Source organism: Salvelinus alpinus, chromosome 7 (assembly GCF_045679555.1).
Source record: "Salvelinus alpinus chromosome 7, SLU_Salpinus.1, whole genome shotgun sequence".
In the NCBI taxonomy this organism is placed as follows: domain Eukaryota; kingdom Metazoa; phylum Chordata; class Actinopteri; order Salmoniformes; family Salmonidae; genus Salvelinus; species Salvelinus alpinus.
This window is the reverse complement of record NC_092092.1, coordinates 10681600-10704585: the sequence shown is the minus strand read 5'-3', so window position 1 is coordinate 10704585 and position 22986 is coordinate 10681600. Positions and strand designations below refer to the sequence as shown.

General features: G+C 41.1%; 2 protein-coding genes across 5 annotated transcripts; one reads left to right on the top strand and one right to left on the bottom strand.

The window, feature by feature from the left end:
• The first annotated feature begins 3343 nt into the window (after positions 1–3343).
• LOC139580419 (B-lymphocyte antigen CD20-like) lies at positions 3344–8760 on the top strand. Of its 3 annotated transcripts, none has more exons than XM_071409075.1 (7): positions 3344–3530; positions 5033–5161; positions 5494–5604; positions 5783–5839; positions 7761–7940; positions 8152–8265; positions 8525–8760. In XM_071409075.1, the coding sequence occupies exons 2-7, from the start codon at positions 5033–5035 to the stop codon at positions 8561–8563; spliced, it is 630 nt and encodes a 209-aa protein (XP_071265176.1). In that variant the 5' UTR covers positions 3344–3530; the 3' UTR covers positions 8564–8760. The 3 variants fall into 3 exon arrangements, with proteins under 3 accessions (XP_071265176.1, XP_071265177.1, XP_071265175.1); XM_071409076.1 differs by having other exon boundaries at positions 3362–3530; positions 5011–5161; XM_071409074.1 differs by lacking the exon at positions 3344–3530 and adding an exon at positions 4086–4204.
• Positions 8761–16664: 7904 nt separating this feature from the next.
• On the bottom strand, positions 16665–20210 carry LOC139580418 (hypermethylated in cancer 2 protein-like). 2 transcript variants are annotated; one of them, XM_071409072.1, is made up of 3 exons: positions 20031–20210; positions 19028–19430; positions 16665–18922 (listed from the first exon to the last, which is right to left on the bottom strand). In XM_071409072.1, the coding sequence occupies exons 1-3, from the start codon at positions 20064–20066 to the stop codon at positions 17493–17495; spliced, it is 1869 nt and encodes a 622-aa protein (XP_071265173.1). In that variant the 5' UTR covers positions 20067–20210; the 3' UTR covers positions 16665–17492. The 2 variants fall into 2 exon arrangements, with proteins under 2 accessions (XP_071265173.1, XP_071265174.1); XM_071409073.1 differs by having other exon boundaries at positions 16665–18919.
• Between the last annotated feature and the right edge of the window lie 2776 nt (positions 20211–22986).

The window sequence follows — 22986 nt, the reverse complement described above, 5'->3', positions numbered from 1 at the left end:
GACACGGAGAAATGCATATGATGCAGCTTTCAAGTTGAAGGTCTGGCTGTTGGAAAAGGAAATAGAGCTGCTGCACGGGAGCTTGGCCTTAATGAGTCGATGATAAGACGTTGGAAACAGCAGCGTGAGGAACTGACTCAGTGCAAAAAGACAACAAAACCTTTCAGAGGGAAGAAAAGCAGATGGCCCGAACTAGAAAATGAGCTTGAAGACTGGGTCAACACACAGAGAGCAGACGGCCGAGGTGTTTCAACTGTGCAGATCCGACTGAAAGCCAAAACAATCGCCACCGCAATGAAGTTTGAGGATTTTAGAGGTGGACCATCGTGGTGTCTAAGATTTATGAGACGTAAAGGCCTGTCCATCAGGGTACGGACGAGTCTGTGTCAGCAGCTCCCTCCCGACTACGAGGAAAAAGTTTAAAACTTCCGCAAATTCACTGATGCAAAGATAGCGGAGCATTCCATCGGCCCGCACGACATCATAAATATGGATGAGGTTCCTCTGACGTTTGACCTGCCTCTCACTCGGACTGTCAACAGGAAAGGCGAATCATCCGTCACGCTGAAAACAACTGGGCATGAAAAAACGCACTTCACCTGTGTTCTGAGCTGCACGGCATCGGGAGAAAAGCTTCCACCGATGTTGATTTTCAAACGCATGACGATGCCAAAAGAAAAATTCCCGGGAGGAATTGTTGTGAAAGTCAACAAGAAAGGATGGATGACGGAAGGCCTAATGCATGAATGGCATACGGAGTGTTACGGCAAGCGACCGGGAGGATTCTTTCACAAGAACAAGGCATTGCTCGTGTTGGACAGCATGAGGGCCCACATAACAGATTCTGTGAAAGAAGCCATCAAGAGGACAAACTCAATTCCAGCTGTTAATCCTGGAGGCACAACAAATTATTTGCGGCCACTCGACATCAGTGTAAATCGTGCATTTAAGGTGGCGCTCCGTGTTCAGTGGGAGGCTTGGATGACAAGTGGGGAGAAATCCTTCACTAAAACGGGCCGCATGCGAAGAGCAACTTATGGTCAAGTCTGCCAGTGGGTCCTGACAGCGTGGAGCATTGTCAAAAAATCCACTATCATCAACGGGTTTCGAAAGGCTGGACTGCTGCGTGTTGAAGAGGGCAGCATGAGCTCAGCGGGGAATTTGCCTCCGGATGAAAGTGACGAGAGCGACAATGAAAACGATCCAACATCGGATGAAGCAATTCTGAGGCTATTCAACTCCGACACCGAAGGAGATGACTTCAGTGGTTTCAGTGCACAGGAGGAAGATAGTGACCAATGACTTTCTTGGTAGGCTACTGTTTACTGCAATTATTTATTTTTTTGTTACAAGCCGTGTTTCGTTAAAGCCTATTTATTTTTGTTACAAGCCGTGTTTCGTTTAAAGGCTGTGTAAAGTTCATTTGTTTCAATGTACCGGTAGGCACCTGCGGCTTATAAACATGTGCGGCTTATTTATGTACAAAATACATATTTTCTTTAAATTCAGTGGGTGCGGCTTATATTCAGGTGCGCTTAATAGTCCAGAAATTACGGTAATCAGCTAACACAATTTGAGATGCCTCAGCCCCTCCCTCTTTTACTGTCCGTTCACCCATAAAGAGGTACAAGGATCATCCACAATACGTATGTCACGACTTCCGCCGAAGTCGGTTCCTCTCCTTGTTCGGGTGGCGTTCGGCGGTCGACGTCACCGGTCTTCTAGCCATTGCCGATCCACCTCTCATTTTCCATTTGTTTTGTCTTGTTTTCCCACACACCTGGTTAACATTCCCTCATTCCTTCTTGTGTATATAACCCTCTGTTCCCCCCATGTCTGTGTGTGGAATTGTTTGTTGTAAAGTGTTTGTGCACTTCTGACTGGTTCGCGACGGGTTATTTTGTACCCATATTTTGTTGTTCTGGGTGCCGTTGGTTTTGCTTATTAAACTGCTCCAGTTATTACCCAGTTCTGCTCTCCTGCGCCTGACCTCCCTGCAGCCAGTCATGCATATCTTACAACGTATCACTTTAACATCTTTATTGTCTCTCACAGAAATGACCACCTTAACCACCTTAAACATTTACATGTCTTCAGTGGGGCAATTTCGTCACCTAGATGAGTTACATAGCAACAATGCTTTCAGAATTTACTTGATATTCTGGTTCTCTCATTACAGAACATAAATGAGCAGGTATTCAATGCAAGGTCATAGTATGATGAAGGACCTCATAGATAAATACCCACCACACTCAAACTTAAACACCTTGAGATGTGATTTTGCTTTGAGGACCACTTTAAGAATGCTTTTGGATTACAAATGATGAATGTGTTCAAAAACTCCCTCAGTATACAAAGACCCTTCATTTGTACTACAGTATGTCTACAAAAAATAAGATCCATAAATCTGAAATGGATGAGGACCTTAGTAACTCCAACGGTTTAAGACAGTGTTCAGAGAGTTTATTTCCTTGTTCATGTGTCTAATCAATCTAATCATTAATCAATTCTTCAATTTTTTTCCCTCCGAATGTACGAATGTAGGTCGGACTTTGGATTCATAAGGAAGTGAAAATTAAGGTGGGAGAAAAATATCCCCCCTTGACAAAATTTTGGCTCAGTATACAGTGACGCACTTCATGACCTTTATACAGTATCACAGATCATTAGTCACTTTGGCATAGAAGCCTAAATGTCCCTGTTGTCCACTCAGCAGAATTAGAAAGAGCATTATTATGTCTGTCATGCTCCACGGCTGATACACCATTTCTAAATTATACTATTACTGTAAATCACAGCCATCTATTCAACTTGAACTTTGAAATGACACGCTATTACATAACCACCGAGACAACCCAACCCGAAGGTGACACTGCATGTGAATCACCATGTGAATAACCCCAAATAAAAGGTCAAGTGTATTATGTTCCTGTTCAGTGTCACGAAATAACGTTACATAAGGTTTACTAGACCAAGCCTATCCTTAGGTTTGTAGGCAGTATTGGTCATCATTTGCCCTATTGGCCATAACTCATATACTCAACTGTTTTAAATGCCATAGATTGGCAAATTAATATAATTGAATTGGATATGTCGGTTGGCGGTTGCATGGTTACCTGATATTTCTGTTTATTCCATAATCAATAAACCTACACAGGCACAGAGTAAACAAACATTTGAGTCAGCTCTTACTGCGTGCGTTCATGTGCATGCGTGTGGAGAGAGAGAGCGAGGGAGGGAGTTTAGGCTAGGTTGGGCGAAGAGAATGATTTCCTCCACAGCTGTGTTGGGGAAGATGGGGGAGGGGGGGGGGGGGGGCTGGAAGTGAGGGGGGGACTGGAAGTGGGCGGGGGGGGGGAATGGTCTCATAAAATTTGGGGAATGTTATACATTGCTAAAAAGGCTTGTTTTCGACGGCCAGAAACATATAAGTTGAGTTCAGTGATCAGGAAAACCTAAAAGTGAACATTTGTTGGAAAGTTCAGAACGATTACCTCTTGATTTAGTCAACTGATCAACTCAACAGTTTGGTAAGCTACAATTTTATCTTGATCCTTTTATGTCTCAATTTCTTCCCTTATTCACTAGCTCAGAAAGCATCTCTGCATGGAATATTTTCTGAATCCTGAATGTGTAGGATGTTACACCCAGATATTGCTTCAAACCATTCCTTTATACCCTTTATGATCCATCTCATCTCATTCTTCTCCCTCTTCCTTACGAAACACTTTAGCAATCTCACCCACAGCCAAATGAAAGTAGACATTGTGTAAAACTTTTTTTCTCTCTCCCTCCCACTCCCTCTGCTTTCTGTTAAGCCCCTAACGCATGTCCCATCCCCCAGTACTCTTCTCCATGCTCTCTCTTCATCTCTCATGTCGGAAAGCAGCTGGGGTCGCAGAACAAAACCAGCGATGTCTTTTCTTCGAAATTCAACTGACGGTCATTCAACATGAATAAACAAAATAAACCTGTAGTGCACGATGGCAACGTCCTACTCTGCTCTGTCTTTTCTTTCTACCTCGCTCAAAAGTGTTCATTTTCTTTAAATGTTTAGGGACAGATTCCATTGTAAGCACGTTTCTGTGGCCCTATCATACTCCCGCCCAACCATCCCCACACCCACCCGTCTCCCTCATGTAAATATCTCTCTCCAGTTGTGTAATATTAGTTAATCTACGCAGTTTTGTTTCAGGCAAGCCAGGTCTGTAACTATTTCACTACTTTCTATGCTATACATGCAGAGTATCTATCTGTTAAATATGCTACAGTTCAATTATTTGTGAATTTGTAACAAACAGGTTAGGTTCTCTTATTAACAAAACTTAGATTAGAATGTTTACATATGTCACAGACAGTAATCAAATTTCATTTGAAAGTGATCATATTATCTATGTCATAGGTTCTATGGTTCTCTGTGCAATTTCAGTGATGTTTTTTTGTTGATGTTGAACTGTTTGATGAATATTGCAGTTCTCTTCAGACGAATACAACACATTATATTATCTGACATTAGTTCGTTTTGAGTTATAGGTTCAGACCTAGTATTCAATCTCAACCTTATTATATATGTTTTCAAAACACTAAAAGCTTAGGCTATCTTGTTTTGATGAGGCATATAGCATCTGGCTGGCTACACCTTACAATCAGCGTATCAGTTTATGACTTATGATGGTTGTCACATGTAGGCAAGATGAGTTCTGGCGTTGTTTTCAGATGGTTCATTTGTTGCTAAGATCTTTTTGTGTTATGAATATCATGTCATTTTGAACTTTCACCCAGATCTACACCCTTATGATTGGGGCCTGGGCCTTTACAAAAGCATTTTCAATTCTGGCTGCTTTAGGTTTGCTTTGCAACTGTTCTAACACTGTTCCCACATAGTTTATAGAGTAATTAAAACCAAACAGGTTAATGTTCATTTATTTTCATCACAGCTGATCTTGCTGTCTTTTTAAGGCCCTCTTCTGGTTCTCTGTCATGGTATTATCAATGTTGTTATGCCTACAGTTTGGTCACTATCCTTCAACAGATGATCATGTCGATGAGCATGGCGTCCGACATCAGTCCAGCAGGGGGAGAAAGAGGGCCACATACCACTATGGTGGGAGGAAGTAAACCACTGCACCGCTTCATCAGAGGCGAGCCAAAGAGTACTGGGGTGAGACTGGAAAACAAACAACTGATGTATTCATTGTTGCCAAATATTCCAAGGAGTCACTGCTGTGAACATTTTATTTTGTGTAAAATGTTTGTATTTATCATTCATTAATTTAGTGTTAGCACTTTAGATTACAGCACAAAATAAAGTGGTAATAGCATGGTTATAGGTAACATATGTCACGACAGTAATCATAATGAAAACATTATTTTACCAGATACAGATACTCTTCATTTTTGTGTAAACATATGATTATTTCGGTGTCTTTATTCTATGTCCCTGGTTGGTTAGATTGTAATGCTGCTATTTATTCTATGTTCCTGGTTGGTTAGATTGTAATGATGTTCATGGGATCATCACTCTTCATCTTGGGGATTCCCATGAGGCTGGATACACTGATGTCCTCTGCTGAGACTTTCACCCCTTTTTGGCTAGGAATCCTGGTACGCCTTTCTTGCGTGTGTCTATATAAATCTATGATACTGACAATCCAAATGTCTTAACATGACATACCTTTCAGTCCTAAAAACCCTTATTTCTTAATGTTCCATTCAATGATATCTTTCAGACCTTGTTGCTTGTTGTTGAGCTTATAAACCCCCTCCCTCTGCTTTGTGACAGTTCATCATCTCTGGGTTGTTATATGTGCTCACAGAGAAGAATCCTTCAAAACAACTGGTGAGTCCCATGAATTGGAATTCTGCGCAAAGGCATTATGAACGATTAGTCATGGCACATTACTGTTCATAACTATGGCAAACGATATTCAATATATAAAAAATATAATGTAGAAAACATTAGGAACACCTTCCTAATATTGAGTTGCACTCCCTTTTGCCCTCAGAACAGCCTCATTTCACCAGAGCATGGACTCTACAAGGTGTTGAAAGCGTTCCACAGGGATGCTGGCCCAAGTTGAATCCAATGCTTCTAACAGTTGTGTAAAGTTTGCTGGATGTCCTTTGGTTGGTTGACCATTCTTGATACACACGGGAAACTGTTGAGCGTTAAAAAAAAACAGCAGCTTTGCAGTTCTTGACACACTCAAACTGGTGTGTCCGATACCTACAACCATACCCCGTTCAAAGGCACTTAAATAATTTGTCTTACCCATTCACCCTCTGAATGGCACACATACACAATCCATGTCTCAATTGTCTCAAGGATTAAAAATATTTCTTGAACCTCTCTCCTCCCCTTCATCTACACTGATTGAAGTGGAATTAACAGGTGACATCAATAACGGATAATCGCTTTCACCTGGATTCACCTAGTCACCTATGTCATGGAAAGAGCAGGTGTTTGTAATGTTTTGTACACAAGTGTATAGTGAGTGTTCATGTGTGCATTCCACAGAGAGATCTCTTTTCAGTAACTTTTATCAGATTAAGGAAAAAGGAAACCTCACACTGCTCTTGATAGTATCACTGATCTTTAATAAGCTTTACGTAATCGGCCTCACGGCCTTCGTCAGAGCTTTTGTGAGTTTTTTTTAAATTAGCACCCTTATGTAGACCTAGCCCCACCCACATCCGTACCATGCATCGAAAGGGGTTGGAGGCGAAGGAAAAACAAATAAGTGCTACCAAATATAACAATATGCATTTCATAAATATTCAAATAAAGTGTGTAATAAGAAATATTAAACACGTCTGTAAAACCACAATGAGGACATAGACCTACCGAGCAAGTTTTCATTCATCATTGGGTACATCGTACAAAAAACAACAGAGTAATCTTAAATAGGGGCATAATTCATGTTCAAATCACCCTCCAGACATTATTTCCTAAAGGACTTAATGATGAAATGCCTACGTATGTTATGTTGTGAATTTGAACATGAATTATGCCCCTATTTAAGATTACTCTGTTTTTTGTACGATGTACCCAATGATGAATGAAAACTTGCTCTGTAGGTCTATGTCCTCATTGTGGTTTTACAGACGTGTTTAATATGTCTTATTACACACTTTATTTGAATATTTATGAAATGCATATTGTTATATTTGGTAGCACTTATTTGTTTTTCCTTCGCCTCCAACCCCTTTCGATGCGTGGAACGGATGTGGGTGGGACTAGGTCTACATAAGGGTGCAAAAAAAATTTAAACTCACAAAAGCTTTGCCGAAGGCCGTGAGGCCGATACGTAAGCTTATTAAAGATCCGTGATACTATCAAGAGCAGTGTGCGGTTTCCTTTTTCCTTCGTCTTGTTCAACTGTTACCATGCACCTGCAAAAAAGATTGCTCAGATGTGCGAGTGCCTTTTGAATTTAGTAACTTTTACCAAAACAAAACGTAAATGAATGTCAGACCACAGTTCCTCATCCCATTCTCTTTTTCTTATTAGTCATAGTAAAAACCACTGTGCAAAAGGTAAATAGTGGCAATTTTCAAGATGGTTATTCTTTAGGACTGTTCCCAGACCCTGACAACAGTTCATCACAATGTGATTGTCACTCTGTACTTCAGTCTGGAAATGTCAAGCAAATAAATGCCTTTTAAATTTTCGGCTCACCTCATGTTAAAGTGCCTTGAAAGAGGCGTTGTCACAAAGTGGTTGCAGTTCTTTCACCACTTTATTTGTTCTCACCCTGTAGGTGACAGCAAGCCTGGCCCTTAGTATCATCTCTATGTTGGGGGTCACAGTGGCTTTCTTTGAATTCCTTAAAGGCATCCTGCACATTCGGCAATCACATGACTACTATGATCATTACCACTATGACTACAACGCCACAGAATCTGGCAGAGTTGTAGTCCCCTGGCGTAAACAACATATGGTATGTTTTGTTGCTGTTGTTGTGATTCCGGATCACTGTTATCTGGATCAATTATTATTAGAGCTTAGGAATTTGCTTCGTCACAATCTCTTTTAAAATGTAATAAAGAAAGGATAAACATCTTATAACACATCTTTAAAACGTCTGTAACCTTTCTCATTCTGTCTAAATAAAGATACCTTTCATTCTCTGCTCTCTCTCATCATCACAGTACCAGTTGATCAGCCTTGAGGCTGTATTTATGTACCAGAGCTTAGTAGGCATGGTGCTCCTAATTGTGATGACATCATTTGCCAGGGTTGCCCTGCGTTCCAGCAAGACACAGGTAAAGTACTGTGACAAACTTTAAAAACGTAGCTATATGTATTGTGACCTGAGGCTTGTAGACTGTGGTCAGTATGCCAGTACAATTAATCAAATACATTTTGGTTTATAAGTGCCCTACAGAACCAGACATAATCTTATCTGCAACTAATGTTATTACAGTGTATGTTTATATACAGTACAGTGTATATAATGCCTTTTTTGTGTGTCTATCTCATGCAGAAATGCCTAAGATAAACTCTGTTCTTTCTTCTTTACAGGCAATTGTGGTAATGCAAGATCTACCATCACCAGACTGAATAAAGAAAACAAGGCTTTTCTGACTGTCTCTGCCGTGATGGATAGATAAAACATTTGGACTTGCCCATTGATATGAAATAAATGTATTCACAAATATGTAGAACATTTCTTTAAATCCACATATATGGAATTGTCTTTGTATACACTCGTCTTTCTATACACTTGTACTTTGTAATAAATATAACATACACCACCAGTCAAAAGTTTAGACACACCTACTCATTCAACGGTTTTTCTTTATTTTTACTACTTTCTACATTGCAGAATAATAGTGAAAACATCAAAACTATGAAATAACACATATGGAATTAGGTAGTAACCAAAATAGTGTTAAAGAAATCAAAATATTTTAGATTTTAGATTCTTCAAAGTAGCCACCCTTTGACTTCATGACAGCTTTGCACACTCTTGGCATTATCTCAACCAGCTTCACCTGGAATGCTTTTCCAACAGTTTTGAAGGCGTTCATATGCTGAGCACTTGTTGGCTGCTTTTCCTTCACTTTGTGGTCCAACTCATCCCAAACCATCTCAATTGGGTTGAAATTGGGTGATTGTAGAGGCCAGGTCATCTGATGCAGCACTCCATCATTCTCCTTCTTGGTCAAATAGCCCTTACACAGCCTGGAGATGTGTTGGGCTCCCGAGTGGCGCAGCGGTTTAAGGCACTGCATCTCAGTGCTAGAGGCATCACTATAGACCCTGGTTCGATTCCAGGCTGTATCAAGGCACACTTGAGTCCCATAGGGCGGCACACAATTGGTCCACCGTCGTCCGGGTTAGGGTTTGGCCGGGTTAGGTCATCATTGTAAATAAGAATTTGTTCTTAACTAACTTGCCTAGTTAAATAAAGGTGTACAAAACCCAGTTGAAAACAAATGATAGTCCCACTAAGTGCAAACCAGATGGGATGGTGTATCGCTGCAGAATGCTGTGGTAGCCATGCTGGTTAAGTGTGCCTTGAATTCTAAATAAATCACTGACAGTGTCACCAGCAAAGCACCCCGACACCATCACACCTCCTCCATGCTTCACGGTGGGAACCACACATGCAGAGATCATCCATTCACCCACACCACGTCTCAAAGACACGGCGGTTGGAACCAAAAATCTTACATTTGGACTCATCAGACCAAAGGACAGATTTCCACCTCTCTAATGTCCATTGCTTGTGTTTCTTGGCCCAAGCAAGTCTCTTCTTATTATTGGTGTCCTTTAGTAGTGGTTTCTTTGCAGCAATTTAACCATGAAGGCCCGATTCACACAGTCTCCTCTGAACAGTTGATGTTGAGATGTGTCTGTTACGTAAACTCTGTGAAGCATTTATTTGGGCTGCAATTTCTTAGGCTGGTAACTTTAATGAACTTATCCTCTGCAGCAGAGGTAACTCTGGGTCTTCCTTTCCTGTGGCGGTCCTCATGAGAGCCAGTTTCATCATAGCGCTTGATGGTTTTTGCGACTGCACTTGAAGAAACTTTCAAAGTTCTTTAAATTTTCCGTATTGACTGACCTTCATGTCTTAAAGTAATGATGGACTGTCGTTTCTCTTTGCTTTTGAGCTGTTCTTGCCATAATATGAACTTGGTCTTTTACCAAATAGGGCTATCTTCTGTATACCACCCCTACCTTGTCACAACACAACTGATTGGCTCATACGCATTAAGAAGGAAAGAAATTCCACAAATTAACTTTTAACAAGGCACACCTGCTAATTGAAATGCATTCCAGGTGACTACCTCATGAAGCTGGTTGAGAGAATGTCAAGAGGGTGCAAAGCTGTCATCAAGGCAAACACTGTCTGTTTTGGTTTCTACATGATTCCATGTGTTATTTCATAGTGTTGATGTCTCCACTATTATTCTACAAATGGAATGAGTTGGTGTTTCCAGACTTTTGACAGGTACTGTAAATTGCTCAATTAGGGCCTATGTAACAGTATAAGAAAATATACAAAAAGCAAACACATCTTTGTATTTTCAAAATATACTTCACTTTCAAAATAAAACAACATCCATGTAGTGCAATAGAAAATGAACCTGATCACAGACGCATGAGCAGCTATGGGGCAAAACAGACGGGGTTGGCTTAGATTGTTGACAAAATGTAAGCTATATCTTACTCTCCAATGTTTATTGAAAACATAAATACATTTGCACAATGAGCACTTGCTGTCTCTCAAATCATTGTCACAGTTGTTGGTTAGCTAGCTAACAATGTTTAGCCATATTAGCATTGACATGAAATCAGTTTAAACACCACAGAACAATACGGTATCAATAACAAGATCAAACATGCTGAAACAAGCCACTTACGATTCCCCACATGGCAATTTCTTGTCTTTCTTGCTATCAATCTGGCCACCCAGAATCACAACAACACCCTGATTTCTGCCCCATGGAAGCACGTCATAAAAATCAGTGTATAATGCTTGTATGGATGTCAACCCCAACACATGTTCATGTCATCTTTACCAATCAACTGCATTACCGTTAAAAACGATTAGACTACCACCACTGATTTCTGTATGCTAGCTATGCTAACCACCAGTTTATTCGAACGGGAGTTAGCATTTAGCAATCACTTTTTCTAAGCCTGAAAAGGGACAACTTCTACATGTTATGAAGCGAGAACAGCCAAATATATCCTTAACACGTTTAAATGTTTTACTCACGTTGGCCATGGTGAAGGAGAGCCCACAGGTTTTGGTAGCTGGCCGTGTCAGTGGCACTGTATTGTTCTTAAAGCGAGCAAAGAAGTTGTTTAATTTGTCTGGGAGCAAGACATCGGTGTCCCTGACGAGGCTGGTTTTCTTTTTGTAATCCGTGATTGACTGTTGACCCTGCCACATACGTCTCGTGTTTGAGCCGTTGAATTGCGACTCTACTTACGTCAGTCTCTATACTGACGCTTAGCTTGTTTGATTGCCTTGGAGGGAATAGCTACATTGTTTGTATTCGGTCATGTTTCCAGTCGCCTTGCCATGATTAAAAGCAGTGGTTCGTAATTTCAGTTTTGCGCAAATGCTGCCATCAATTCACGGTTTCTGGTTAGGGAAGGTTTTAATAGTCACCGTGAGTACAACATCACCCATGCACTTGCTAATAAACTCGCTCACTGAGTCAGCGTATACATCAATGTTGTTGTCTGAGGCTATCCGGAACATATCCCAGTCCACGTGATCAAAGTAGAAGTCCACGTGGAATCCAGTTGGTCGGGCCAGCGTTGAACAGACCTGAGCACGGGCATTTCCTGTTTTAGTTTCTGTCTATAGGCTGGGAGCAAAAAAATGGAGTCGTGGTCAGATTTGCCGAAAGGAGGACAGGGGAGGGCTTTGTATGCATCGTGGGAGTTAGAGTAGCAATGATCCAGAATGCTGCCAACTAGAGTCGCGCATTCGATATGCTGATAAAATTTAGGGAGCTAAAATTTCCGCCGAAGTCGGTCCCTCTCCTTGTTCGGGCGGCGTTCGGCGGTCGACGTCACCGGTCTTCTAGCCATCGCCGATCCACCTTCCATTTTCCATTTGTTTTGTCTTTCAACACACCTGGTTTCAATTCCATCATTACATGTTGTGTATTTAACCCTCTGTTCCCCCCATGTCCTTGTCTGGAATTGTTTATTGTAGTGCTTGTGCACGTTATGCTGGTGTGTAACGGGTTTTGTTTACCCAATGATTTATTGTTCTGTTTACGATGCTTTTGTTTATTAAACTGAGCCGTTGTAAATCAGTTTTTGCTCTCCTGCGCCTGACTTCTCTGCCGCCAGTACGCACACCCTACAGGAGCCTTATTTTCAGATTAGCTTTGTTAAAATCCCCAGCTACAATAAATTCAGCCTCAGGATATATGGTTTCCAGTTTACATAGAGTCCAGTGAAGTTCTTTCAGGGCCGTCGAGGTGTCTGCTTGGGGGAAGGGGGGGGGGGGGGTCACGGCTGTGATTATAATCGAAGAGAATTCTCTTGGTAGATAATGCGGTCGACATTTGATTGTAAGGAATTCTAGGTCAGGTGAGCAAAAGCACTTGAGTTCCTGTATGTTGTTATGATTACACCACAAGTTGGTAATCATAAGGCATACACCCCCGCCCTTCTTCTTACCAGAGAGATGTTTGTTTCTTTCGGCACGATGCGTGAAGAAACCGGGTGGCTGTACCGACTCTGATAACATATCCCAAGTGAGCCATGTTTCTGTGAAACAGAGAATGTTACAATCTCTGATGTCTCTCTGGAAGGCAATCCTTGCTCGAATGTTGTGTACCTTGTTGTCAAGAGACTGGACATTGGCGAGTAGTATACTCGGGAGCGGTGAGCGATGTGCCTGTCTACGGAGCCTGACCAGAAGACCGCTCCGTCTGCCCCTTCTGCGGCGCCGTTGTTTTTGGGTCGCCTACTGGGATCGGATCCATTGTCCTGGGTGGTGGTCTGAACAGAGGATCCATTACGGGATAGTCATATTCCTGGTCGTAATCCTGGTTGTAATGTTGGTAAGTTATATCCAATAGTTCTTCCCGGCTGTATGTAATAAGACTTAAGATTTCCTGGGGTAACAATGTAAGAAATAATACATAAAAAAACGAAAATACTGCATAGTTTCCTAAGAACGCGAAGCGAGGCGACCATCTCTGTCGGAGCTATCTTAACAGCATGTACTGCATGACAGAGTCATAGACCGTTCCGTCAACATGAAAGAGAGGAGGATGGCATTGGTGTTTCTCTACAAGTAGGGTCAGTTTTCTACTCGCACGAACGCGCACACACACTGTTTTAAAATCACCATTGGCCTCATGGTGAAATTCCTGAGAGGTTTCCTTCCTCTCCGGTAACTGAGTTGGAAGGATGCCTGTATCTTTGTAGTGACTGGGTGTGTTATCTTTAGGGTCAAAAATGACCCGCCACTATGTTTAACAGCAGAGAAAACCCCCTAAATTATATTTTTTTCACCTTGAAATTTGATGACTTTTCCTAGAGTGACCCCAACATTAGGAAAAGTGAAACATCGCCTTTGTTCATATTTCCATGAGAGCTGTATACCTCCAGGGTACAAAGATTGTCTTAAGGTCATTTTTGACCCGGCAGTTATAAAATAATTTACACACCACAAAAAAACACAAAGACACACACACACACACAATGAGAAATTGAGATTATGTGTGCTACTGATTGAACTCAGACAAAACTAAAACTTTCTTGTGCATGTGCAGCATCTCTCCTCCACGACCCCACACATGACTCAAGTTCACAGACAAAATAAACAACATTTCAGACAAAATAAACATTTCTTGAAAGCATTGTTTACTAATGGGGAATGCAGACAGAGGCTATAAAGGTGCTGCAGATGACAATCCCCCCCAGTTCTCTCTTTGCTGAGCCATGAGTGCACGTTTCAGTGCCCAACAGGCCGTAGATCTGATTTTTTTCAGATGTCCAGGAGGAACAAGAGAACAATGATTTAGAAGAGGAGGATGTATCTGAAGAAGAAGATGGGGAAGAATACAACCCAGAACACGATGCATCATCAGATGAAGAAGAAATCCCCCAGGCTGAAAGAGAGACATTTTTGTCAAAGAACAGCAAATGAACATGGTCCTTGTCACCACATGACAACCAGGGCAGGATGGCAGCACAAAATGTCATAAGGAAGACCCCAGGGCCCACAAGACATGCAGTTGCCCATGCCCAGGTCATCGCCTCAACATTCAACATGTTCATCACACCAGCCACACCAGCCACAAATTTGGATAATTTCCGTAAATATGGAGACAACTGGAAAAGGATGGATGAGATTGACCTGCGTGCCTACATAGGGCTGCTAATCTTAGCGAGTGTGTATAGGTCCTGAGGCAAGGCTACATGTGGTGTCTGGGATGCAGAGAGTGGAAGAGCGATTTTCCATGCCACGATGCCACTGAAAGTCTTTCACACTTTCTCATGAATGCTACGATTTGATAACCGTGAGTCAAGACCTGCAAGATGTGTGAGAGACAAACTGGCGACCATAAGAGAGGTCTGGGAGCAGTGGGTGTAGTGTCAACCATACCTCTACAACCCTGGGCCTGAAGTAACAGTGGAAGAGCTACTGGTTCCATTCAGAGGTACATTTTTATTTTCATATCTGTAATGTAAGTGATTTTCATTGTTAATTGTATAGTTTATTGATATATCATTGATTTATGTGATTGTTTTCTGTGACACTGATATGAATTACTGATAGTAATCCCTTTTGTCAAAAGTTCGCTGTCCTTTCCGGCAGTATATACCCAGCAAGCCAGCAAAGTATGGCATCAAGATATGGGTGGCCTGTGACGTACAATCCAGCTACGCTTGGAAGATGCAAGTCTACACAGGGAAGCCGACCATTTGAGGCCCGGTGAAGAACCAGGGGATGCGGGTTTTCCTTGATGTGACAGATGGACTGAGGGGGCACAATGTCACGTGGAACAATTTCTTCACCTCTTACGAACTCAGCCAGCAGCTCCTGAAGAAGAAGATCACCATGGTTGGCACAATAAGCCTGAGCTCCCCCCTGCACTCCTTGCAACAAGGGGGAGAGAGGCCTTCATATCAAAGTTTGCCTTCACCCCTTCACCACCACTCTAGTTTCTCACCTCCCAAAGAGGAACAAGAATGTGGTCCTCCTGAGCACACTGCACAAAACGGCTGAGATCAGTGATCGTGAACAGGAAGCCAGCCATCATCCTGGACTAAAACCACAACAAAGGAGGCGTGGACAACCTGAACAAGGTGATTGGAACTTACAGATGCAGGAGGATAACTGCCCGCTGGCCCCTGGTCATCTTCCATAACATCATTGATGTGTCCTCAAACAATTCCTTTGTGATAAGGAACAAGATCAACCGTACCTGGATACCTGATCAGCGAAACAAGAAGAGGGTATTCCTGGAGCAGCTGGGAAAGGCACTTGTAATCCCACACATTCAAATCAGGGAGCGCCTCCCCCGCACCGCAGCCTCTGCAGCACTTGTGAAAGCTGTTCAGGGAGCTGAATCTTGTCCTGATCCACCTGAGGCCGCAGCTGGGGCGGGCAAGAGGAGGAGATGCCAATTCTGCCCCCCAAAGAAGGACTGTAAAACAAATACTATGTGCTGCACATGTGAGAAATACATCTGCAAAGTCCATGCACACACACTTGCATACTGTCCTACATGTGCTAATTAGAGTTGATTGATTTATGTTCTTCACGTTTTTGTATCGATTATCTTATTTTATTCTAATTTATTGTTGTTGTGTATACACCTTGTGGGTGGGGGCAATGGTTAAAAAAATGGGAGAAGACTAGTATTTTGTTGTTGAATTCCTCACTGTACAGTATATAAGAATATATCACTGTGTTGACAAAAAGGTTCAAGACTATTATTGTTTCCCTTCAATAAAATGCATTCAAAACTACTTTATGCACATTTCTGCTACTTTTAGGCTATACAAGTGCTATCTCTTGATAAAAAAAATATATGTTTAAATCTATGCAGTACCTTTTGCAATAATAATAAAGAAAACAATTATGACAGGTGTGTTGTAATAAAAACGAGTGGTGTCCACTGATTAAATGCAGTCTTTCTGCATTGTGAAGAGGGAAACCCCAGATATTCACAAAGTTTGTAATGAATGACAGATTGTTTCTTAATTCAAAATAGTTTTGGGGTTTAAAATTCAATGAAGCTGCTTTATTTTAGGGGTTTAGTGAAGGTGGGTAATTTTTTACCCTTAGGACAAGTGGAGTATAAAGAATGTTAAGACTACACAAGGGTTAATAACTTCACCATTATCAAAGGGATATTCAATGTCTGCTTTTTTATTTGTACCCATATACCAATAGGTGTCCTTCTTTGCAAGGCATTGGAAAACCTCCCTGGTCTTTGTGGTTGAATCTGTTTTTGAAATTCACTGCTCAACTGATTGACCTTAAAGATAATTGTATGTGTGAGGTACAGAGAGGAGGTAGTCATTCAAAAGTCATGTTAAACAATGTTATTGCACAAAAAGTGAGTCCATGTAACTTATTATGTGACTTGTTAAGCAAATGTTTACTCATGAACTTATTTAGGCTTGCCATAACAAAATAGTTGAATGCTTATTGACTCAAGACATTTCAGCTTTTCATGTTTAATTAATTTTTATAAACTTGAAAAACATCATTCCACATTAGTGGGTTTTGTGTGTAGGCCAGTGACAAAAAAAATCTCAATTTTATCCATTTTAAAATCAGGCTAAACACAACACAATTTGGAAAAAGTCAAGGGGTGTGAATACTTTCTGAAGGCACTGTAGCTAGCAATGCTAATGTTAGCTAGCTAAAATGTCAGTACTCTCCCCTCAATCTTAGCTAGCTAGCTAAAGTTATACTGTATCTAAAGTCAATTTGGAGACATCACAATGATGACAAAGGCCTGTCCTGCTAATTATTTGCCTCCTTTTGAAATGTCATCGTGTTTCCAAGCCACAGTAATACACTTTAGACAATTTTCCTCAACACCCATTGAGACTACATTGAGTAGAATGTTCAGCTAGGCATCGGTCCTAAAACTAATGTTCAAAACAATATTGTGACGAAATGTGCAACCCATGAATATAAGGCCACTTGAAATAGAGTATAAGAGAAATCCATCTTGATGATTCATGCTTCATTTTCACTTCATCAAACGACAATAAACTAATGCCAAAAGGTGCTTTCTCAAATTGTTTTCGAAGTGACAGAACATCTGAAAGCATTTCCTTTTCATCAAATGGCTGGTATCATACCAAAAGCGCTTTCCCAAAGGTTCTTGGATACAGTTCACAAGTGGCTTGAACCCTGATCAACTCAATCTCACAAACTGATATTGATAGAGTTGAACAAGCCTTAGCCCTGACCTAATTTCAAAGTTGTGTAGGATTTTCAGCTGAAGCTCCATTGCTTTGATTGTTGCTGCCATCAGGTGGGGCCTGTCCTCTGAAGGTCCTCGCAGCCCCGTTGGTGGACGCGCATGTGCTCAGTGACCCGGTATTGTCTGGAGAAGGTCATGGGACACTGGGGGCAGGAGTAGGGCCTAACACCCAGGTGGGAGCGCATGTGTCTGTTGAGGGAGCCTCGCTGGCTGAAGGCCCTATCACACATAGTGCACTGGTAAGGCTGGACAGAGGCAGATGCAGGCCCACCCACACTCAGTTGACTCCCATTGGAGTCAGGGTACCCTGCCGAGGGATGTTTGGCTGAAATGTCCAGTAAAACGAAATCTGAGGTGCTGGCTTTGACATTTATGCCAAGGCCTTCTCGGAGGTCAGAGTTAGCCATGGCACTATACAGACCATCGTCGTCCGAGTCACTGGATTGTACAGGGTGATGTTTTTCCCTCGCAAGATAGTGATAGCGAACTTGTCCTTGATACGTTTCCATTTCGTTGGTATTAGTGTTACTGCCCTCGATATCACATCTGCTCTCATTTGATGTTACCTCCTCAGATATTTTGGAGTTTAGTGTAGAGTAGCTCGTTGCCTCAGTCCATAGATTTAATCTAGAGGCACTCTGAAAGCATTTTGTTTCGTCGCCCTGGGGACAATATCCACTGGTGTTCATTGAACTCCATAAATCCTTTAATTTACCCTTATGGGTGTTTTCTATGGCATTATCAGGGATGTACTCATCAGCATCTGAAATATTTTCAAATTGCCGTGTGGGGTGGCATTTAGAACCTTTCTCTTTGTTTGACTCTAACTGATCTATTGTAGTTACCCCTTCGTTATCACTACCGTTGGAAGTTTTATCTAAGTGAGGACAACTATGAATCCTGGAGTAATGACTTGAAGTATTGAAGTGGGATGTAAATTCCTGATTTGTGGTGTTTTCAGTATCATCTTCCTCACTAATTTCTGAACATACAGCAGTATGTGTCAGGATGGCATTCCCAGAACTTTGTAATACAGATTTTTCATCCAACTCCCTCTGACGCCTTCCTGTGTAATATGCTGCATCCTCTGGGGCAGCCATGGGCAGATCCTGGACATTGGAGCATGCACTGCCAGATAAAATCTTGCTTTGTTTTGGTTGTGACTCATATAAAGCTGCCTCATAATTATCATCCGTTTGTAATCCATAGTGCTTTAAATTGTGTCCATGACCAAGTGTCACCTTTCGTTCACTGACTCCTGCCTCCTTTATGGTCACGTCAGACTCACTGTTCAACTTTCTGCTTTCAGGTCTGGTTTCTGACAATAGAGAAGGCTTTCCAGTTGTGCTGACATGGCATATGACGGGGACGACTTCACAACTTAGAGGGGTTGGTGTGCACTGCGATGGAGAATGTTCATTCTTCTTGTTTTGCTGCTGATCTGAGCATTTCCTCTTTAGATTGGGTTTTATATCTGCTGAAGGAATGAATATAGAAATTAGAAAGAATATATGATTTTAGAAACTAGAACACAATGTGATATTATTCTTACACGATTTAAATAATTAATAGATCATTTGACCTGCAACAGTGCAGTCAGACTCAGATGATGTGTCCAGTGTGCTCCTTCTTATTAAAGCCTTCTGTAGTTCATCCATTTGCAGATAAGTAGCAGCAGAGAGAATAGATTCATCCTGATCTGGTGGGGGTAGTGTCCCAGTGTAGATAAATTCCAAAAGAGACCCCAGAATTTCAGTTGAAGGGGATGGAAACTGCAAGTCCAGCAGTGCACCTTTACTGGGGAGAAGGGAAGCCAAGACGGGACTAGAAGCTGACAGGATATTTTTGTGGGCCAGATAGAGTTTCACCGGGTTCAGATGTTGTCGAATCACACAGTCACAAAATTGCCCCTCCATTCTCTGAAAATTGAGTTTCCTCAGCAGGGCCACAGCATGGGTGCTGACCACTAAAGGATATGTTCTCACCTAGGTAACAGATTAGAACAAGCCATCAAAACAAACTCTTCATGGTGTGGCATGAGTCTTTTTGTTCAATATGTGTGAAGTTTGCACATACTGTGTTGAGCATGTTGAGATCTATAGGCTAACTAGACCATTGCAAATATTATGAGAATGTTATGACAATTTAAAATAGGCTATTGTTCTATGATTCTAGAGGCCTCCTGTCCCAATTCTATGGTGACAATAAAATACTTTTCAGATTTATAGAACTGTTGTTTCATGCACACAACAGGTTGATTTGGTTTTGCATTTATTACATACAAAATAATCTCACAATAAGAAACCAGACAGAATAACAAGAAAGTATAGGCCTATCAATAGACCTATTATTCCGGCCTGTTATTACAAACTAGGATTTCTGTTGATTCACTCAACAAATCGACCATGAAAATAACAGTAATAGAGTTACTATGATAAAGTTGGCACTAGCTGCAATAAGTATGGAACACTGGATAAAATTCTGAAACAATAACATTTTAATTCAGTACAGTTTTATATACTAATAAATGGCATATAATAAAATGGAACATCTATAAAACAAGACAAACGTATTGTGTTACTTACATTCATCGTGAACGCACTCTTCTTAAATAAGTGCATAGAATCCTTGCAAAAGTGAAAACTAAAGTATCCGTGTATATACTCCGCTGCCGGTGTCTACGTGCGCTTTCATTCGGAAAAGAATCACACGCTTTTGATACTACGAGGCTGACGACGTGACACTCTTCAACAGCTGCTTTTAGGGAGTCCCTGCCATGACGTCAAAGTCTCCATGTCCGGCTATGGTGAGACCCAACCCACATTTCCCCTGCAGTGTCCTCTCTTGTTCCATGCAATGATGTAAACACACATCATTGGTTAACGACCCTGCGCAAGCCCTCAGTGATGCTTTGTTGATAACTCCATAAATGCGGTCTCCTCCTGTCCCCTACCCCACGTGTTCGTCACATCCCCACTGTACACTTACTAAGGTTACACATTTCACCGTAGTCCCGTGGGTATGTTTCTTGCGCAATGGAAATACCACCACAGATATAGGTTGCCGCAGCCTCATTCGGAAACAGGGATGATGGTTAAATGTATTATGAAGTATAGGCACTATTTTAAATATAGTACTAAAATAGAACACAACATATACAATAATATCCCCTGTTAAGAAATGACCAGAAACAGTGGAGGCTGGTGTTGAGGCTGTCTTTTTGGAGGACCCAGACTGCACACATTAGCAACGTTTAGACAGACAGCCCAATTCTGATCTTCTTGATCAGATATTTTCACATCGGATCTTTTTCAGAGCCAATTATGGTCTTTTGACCAATCAGATCAGCTCTGAAAAAGATCCGATGTGAAAATATCTGATGTGATTGGTCAAAAGATCAATTAGTGGTAAAAAATTGTAGAAATTGGCTGCCTGTTTAAACGCATCCATTGTACACAATCATATTATGTTCCAGTGATTTTTCAGCTATTTTATTTCATCTGAAAAATGGAATATGAAGGAGGATGATGATGTTGATTATTGAGGATGAGTATTATTAATGGTCACAAAACTGTGTAATTGTTATCATTGTCAATATTATGATAGGGACCTTAAGGTCCTACTCCAGTCTCCTTTTCACCTCATTTATCACCGGATTTACTTAACAAAAGTCACATCTCAATACGTGGTCCAGGTGTCCTCATGACATGGACTTTCCTCTTTTGTTCTCTATAGCTCCTCTATTGTTCCCCGCAAGCAAGAGAGGAGGATGCCGATGACATCAGAGGACACCATCAGACCAAATCCTTAAATGGCTTTCAGTTGTGTCTGAAAAACACTATTTTGGTCAAAACAAATTTCTATACTTATTCGTGGGATTTTGTTTTTCAACAGGAAAAGTTCCAAAATAGCTGGAGTGCTTCTTTAAGCAGTGGTGGAAAAAGTACCCAAATGTCATACTGTCATACTTGAGTAAAAGTAAAGATACCTTAATAGAAAATAACTAAAGTAAAAGTAATCCAGTCAAATACTATTTGAGTAAAAGCCTAAACATACTTTTAAACATACTTAAGTATCAAAAGTAAATGTAATTGCTAAAATATACTTAAGCAAACCAGACGGCACCATTTTCTTGTTTTTTAAATTTATGGATAGCCAGGGGCACGCGCCAACACTCAGATATAATTTACAAATGAAGCATGTGCTAAGTGAGTCCGCCAGATCAGAGGCAGTAGGGATGACCAGAGATGATCTCTTGATAAGTACATGAATTGGACCATTTTTTTGTTCTGCTAAGCGCTCAAAATGTAACGAGTACTTTTGGGTGCCAGGGAAAATGTATGGAGTAAAAAGTACATAATTTTCTTTAGGAATGCCATGAAGTAAAAGTTGTCAAAAATATAAATAGTAAAGTACAGATACCCCCAAAAACTGACTTAAGTAGTACTTTAAAGTATTTTACTTTACACTACTATCTTTAAGCCAATGCCTCCTGGGTTGAGTTGCTGAACCCGGGCTCGAGTTCTGGTTGGGGCTCCACCTGAATTTGCTGCTAGATGCAGGCAAGAGTGTGCAAAGCGGTATTGAATGTCACTGTCTGTCACTTCAAATTTGTCTCTCGACCTGTGTGCACCTACGTTGTAAACTCATAGGATAGGTTGTAGTAACCTCATGGTATAGGGTAAATTTGAGTATCATGTAGTAGCCTAAACCTATCGATGTTACATTGAGCTGGGTGAATGGAATATGAATGAGAGTCATTCAATACGCTGTAATAGAAATAAGGCCATGCTCATGAATTATTTTTGTCCTCCCTCATCTTAAACATCACTGACCACCACTGGTAGTAGCAGTAGTAGTAGTAGTAGTAGTAGCGGTAGTAGGTGGTAGTCGAAGCAGTAGTAGGTGGTAGTAGTAGGCCTAAAAGGTGGTAGTAGTAGTACCATTAGTAGTGTAGGGCTGTATGCCTAATTATTATAATAAAAACTGCCTATTTTATTTGTAGCTTTTCAATAATGTAGTTGAAAATTGTCCAAGGCTCAGAAAACCATCTGGATGTATGCCATGCCCATTGAGCTTGGGCTGCCTGCTCTGGACGGTTGTACCACTATCAGGGGTGACATGGCAGGGGCTACGTGCGTTTCCATTCAATGGGCACTCCACGCCATACCTCACGTACAGATCAGAGGGAGTCCCCTTGTACAGTCTAGTTCTAGAATAAGCCAGCTGTTCACCTCGTGCCTCGTTGTTCCAAATTTATCCCAGCACCAAGCAGCAGACACTGGTCAAGGCAATATTACACAACTGCCAAGAGCTATTATTACTTTTTTTCATGACCTGGCCTATATATGTAGTACAATGTATTATAATATAATGGAAAGTTATGGACTATTTTAATCGCTTATTTGCAATATATTTTCTTTCCCTTTTACATAGATAACCACACTGTTAGCCTAATATTATAGGGGAAAACATATCTTAATGTACATTTTTATGTTTTTTTTTAATTATTATTATTATTAGGTCTAATTACCCAGTAAG

Bases quoted from the DNA above. Each gene is read 5' to 3' on its own strand.
- LOC139580419 (XM_071409075.1), top strand. From the start codon at position 5,033: ATGATCATGTCGATGAGCATGGCGTCCGACATCAGTCCAGCAGGGGGA. The intron at 5,840-7,760 runs GTGAGTCCCATG...CTCACCCTGTAG, and splicing joins AGAATCCTTCAAAACAACTG to GTGACAGCAAGCCTGGCCCT. The intron at 7,941-8,151 runs GTATGTTTTGTT...TCATCATCACAG, and splicing joins CCTGGCGTAAACAACATATG to TACCAGTTGATCAGCCTTGA.
- LOC139580418 (XM_071409072.1), bottom strand. From the start codon at position 20,066: ATGCACTTATTTAAGAAGAGTGCGTTCACGATGAAT. The intron at 19,431-20,030 runs GTAAGTAACACA...TCTGTTACCTAG, and splicing joins AGAGTGCGTTCACGATGAAT to GTGAGAACATATCCTTTAGT. The intron at 18,923-19,027 runs GTCAAATGATCT...TCATTCCTTCAG, and splicing joins GTCTGACTGCACTGTTGCAG to CAGATATAAAACCCAATCTA.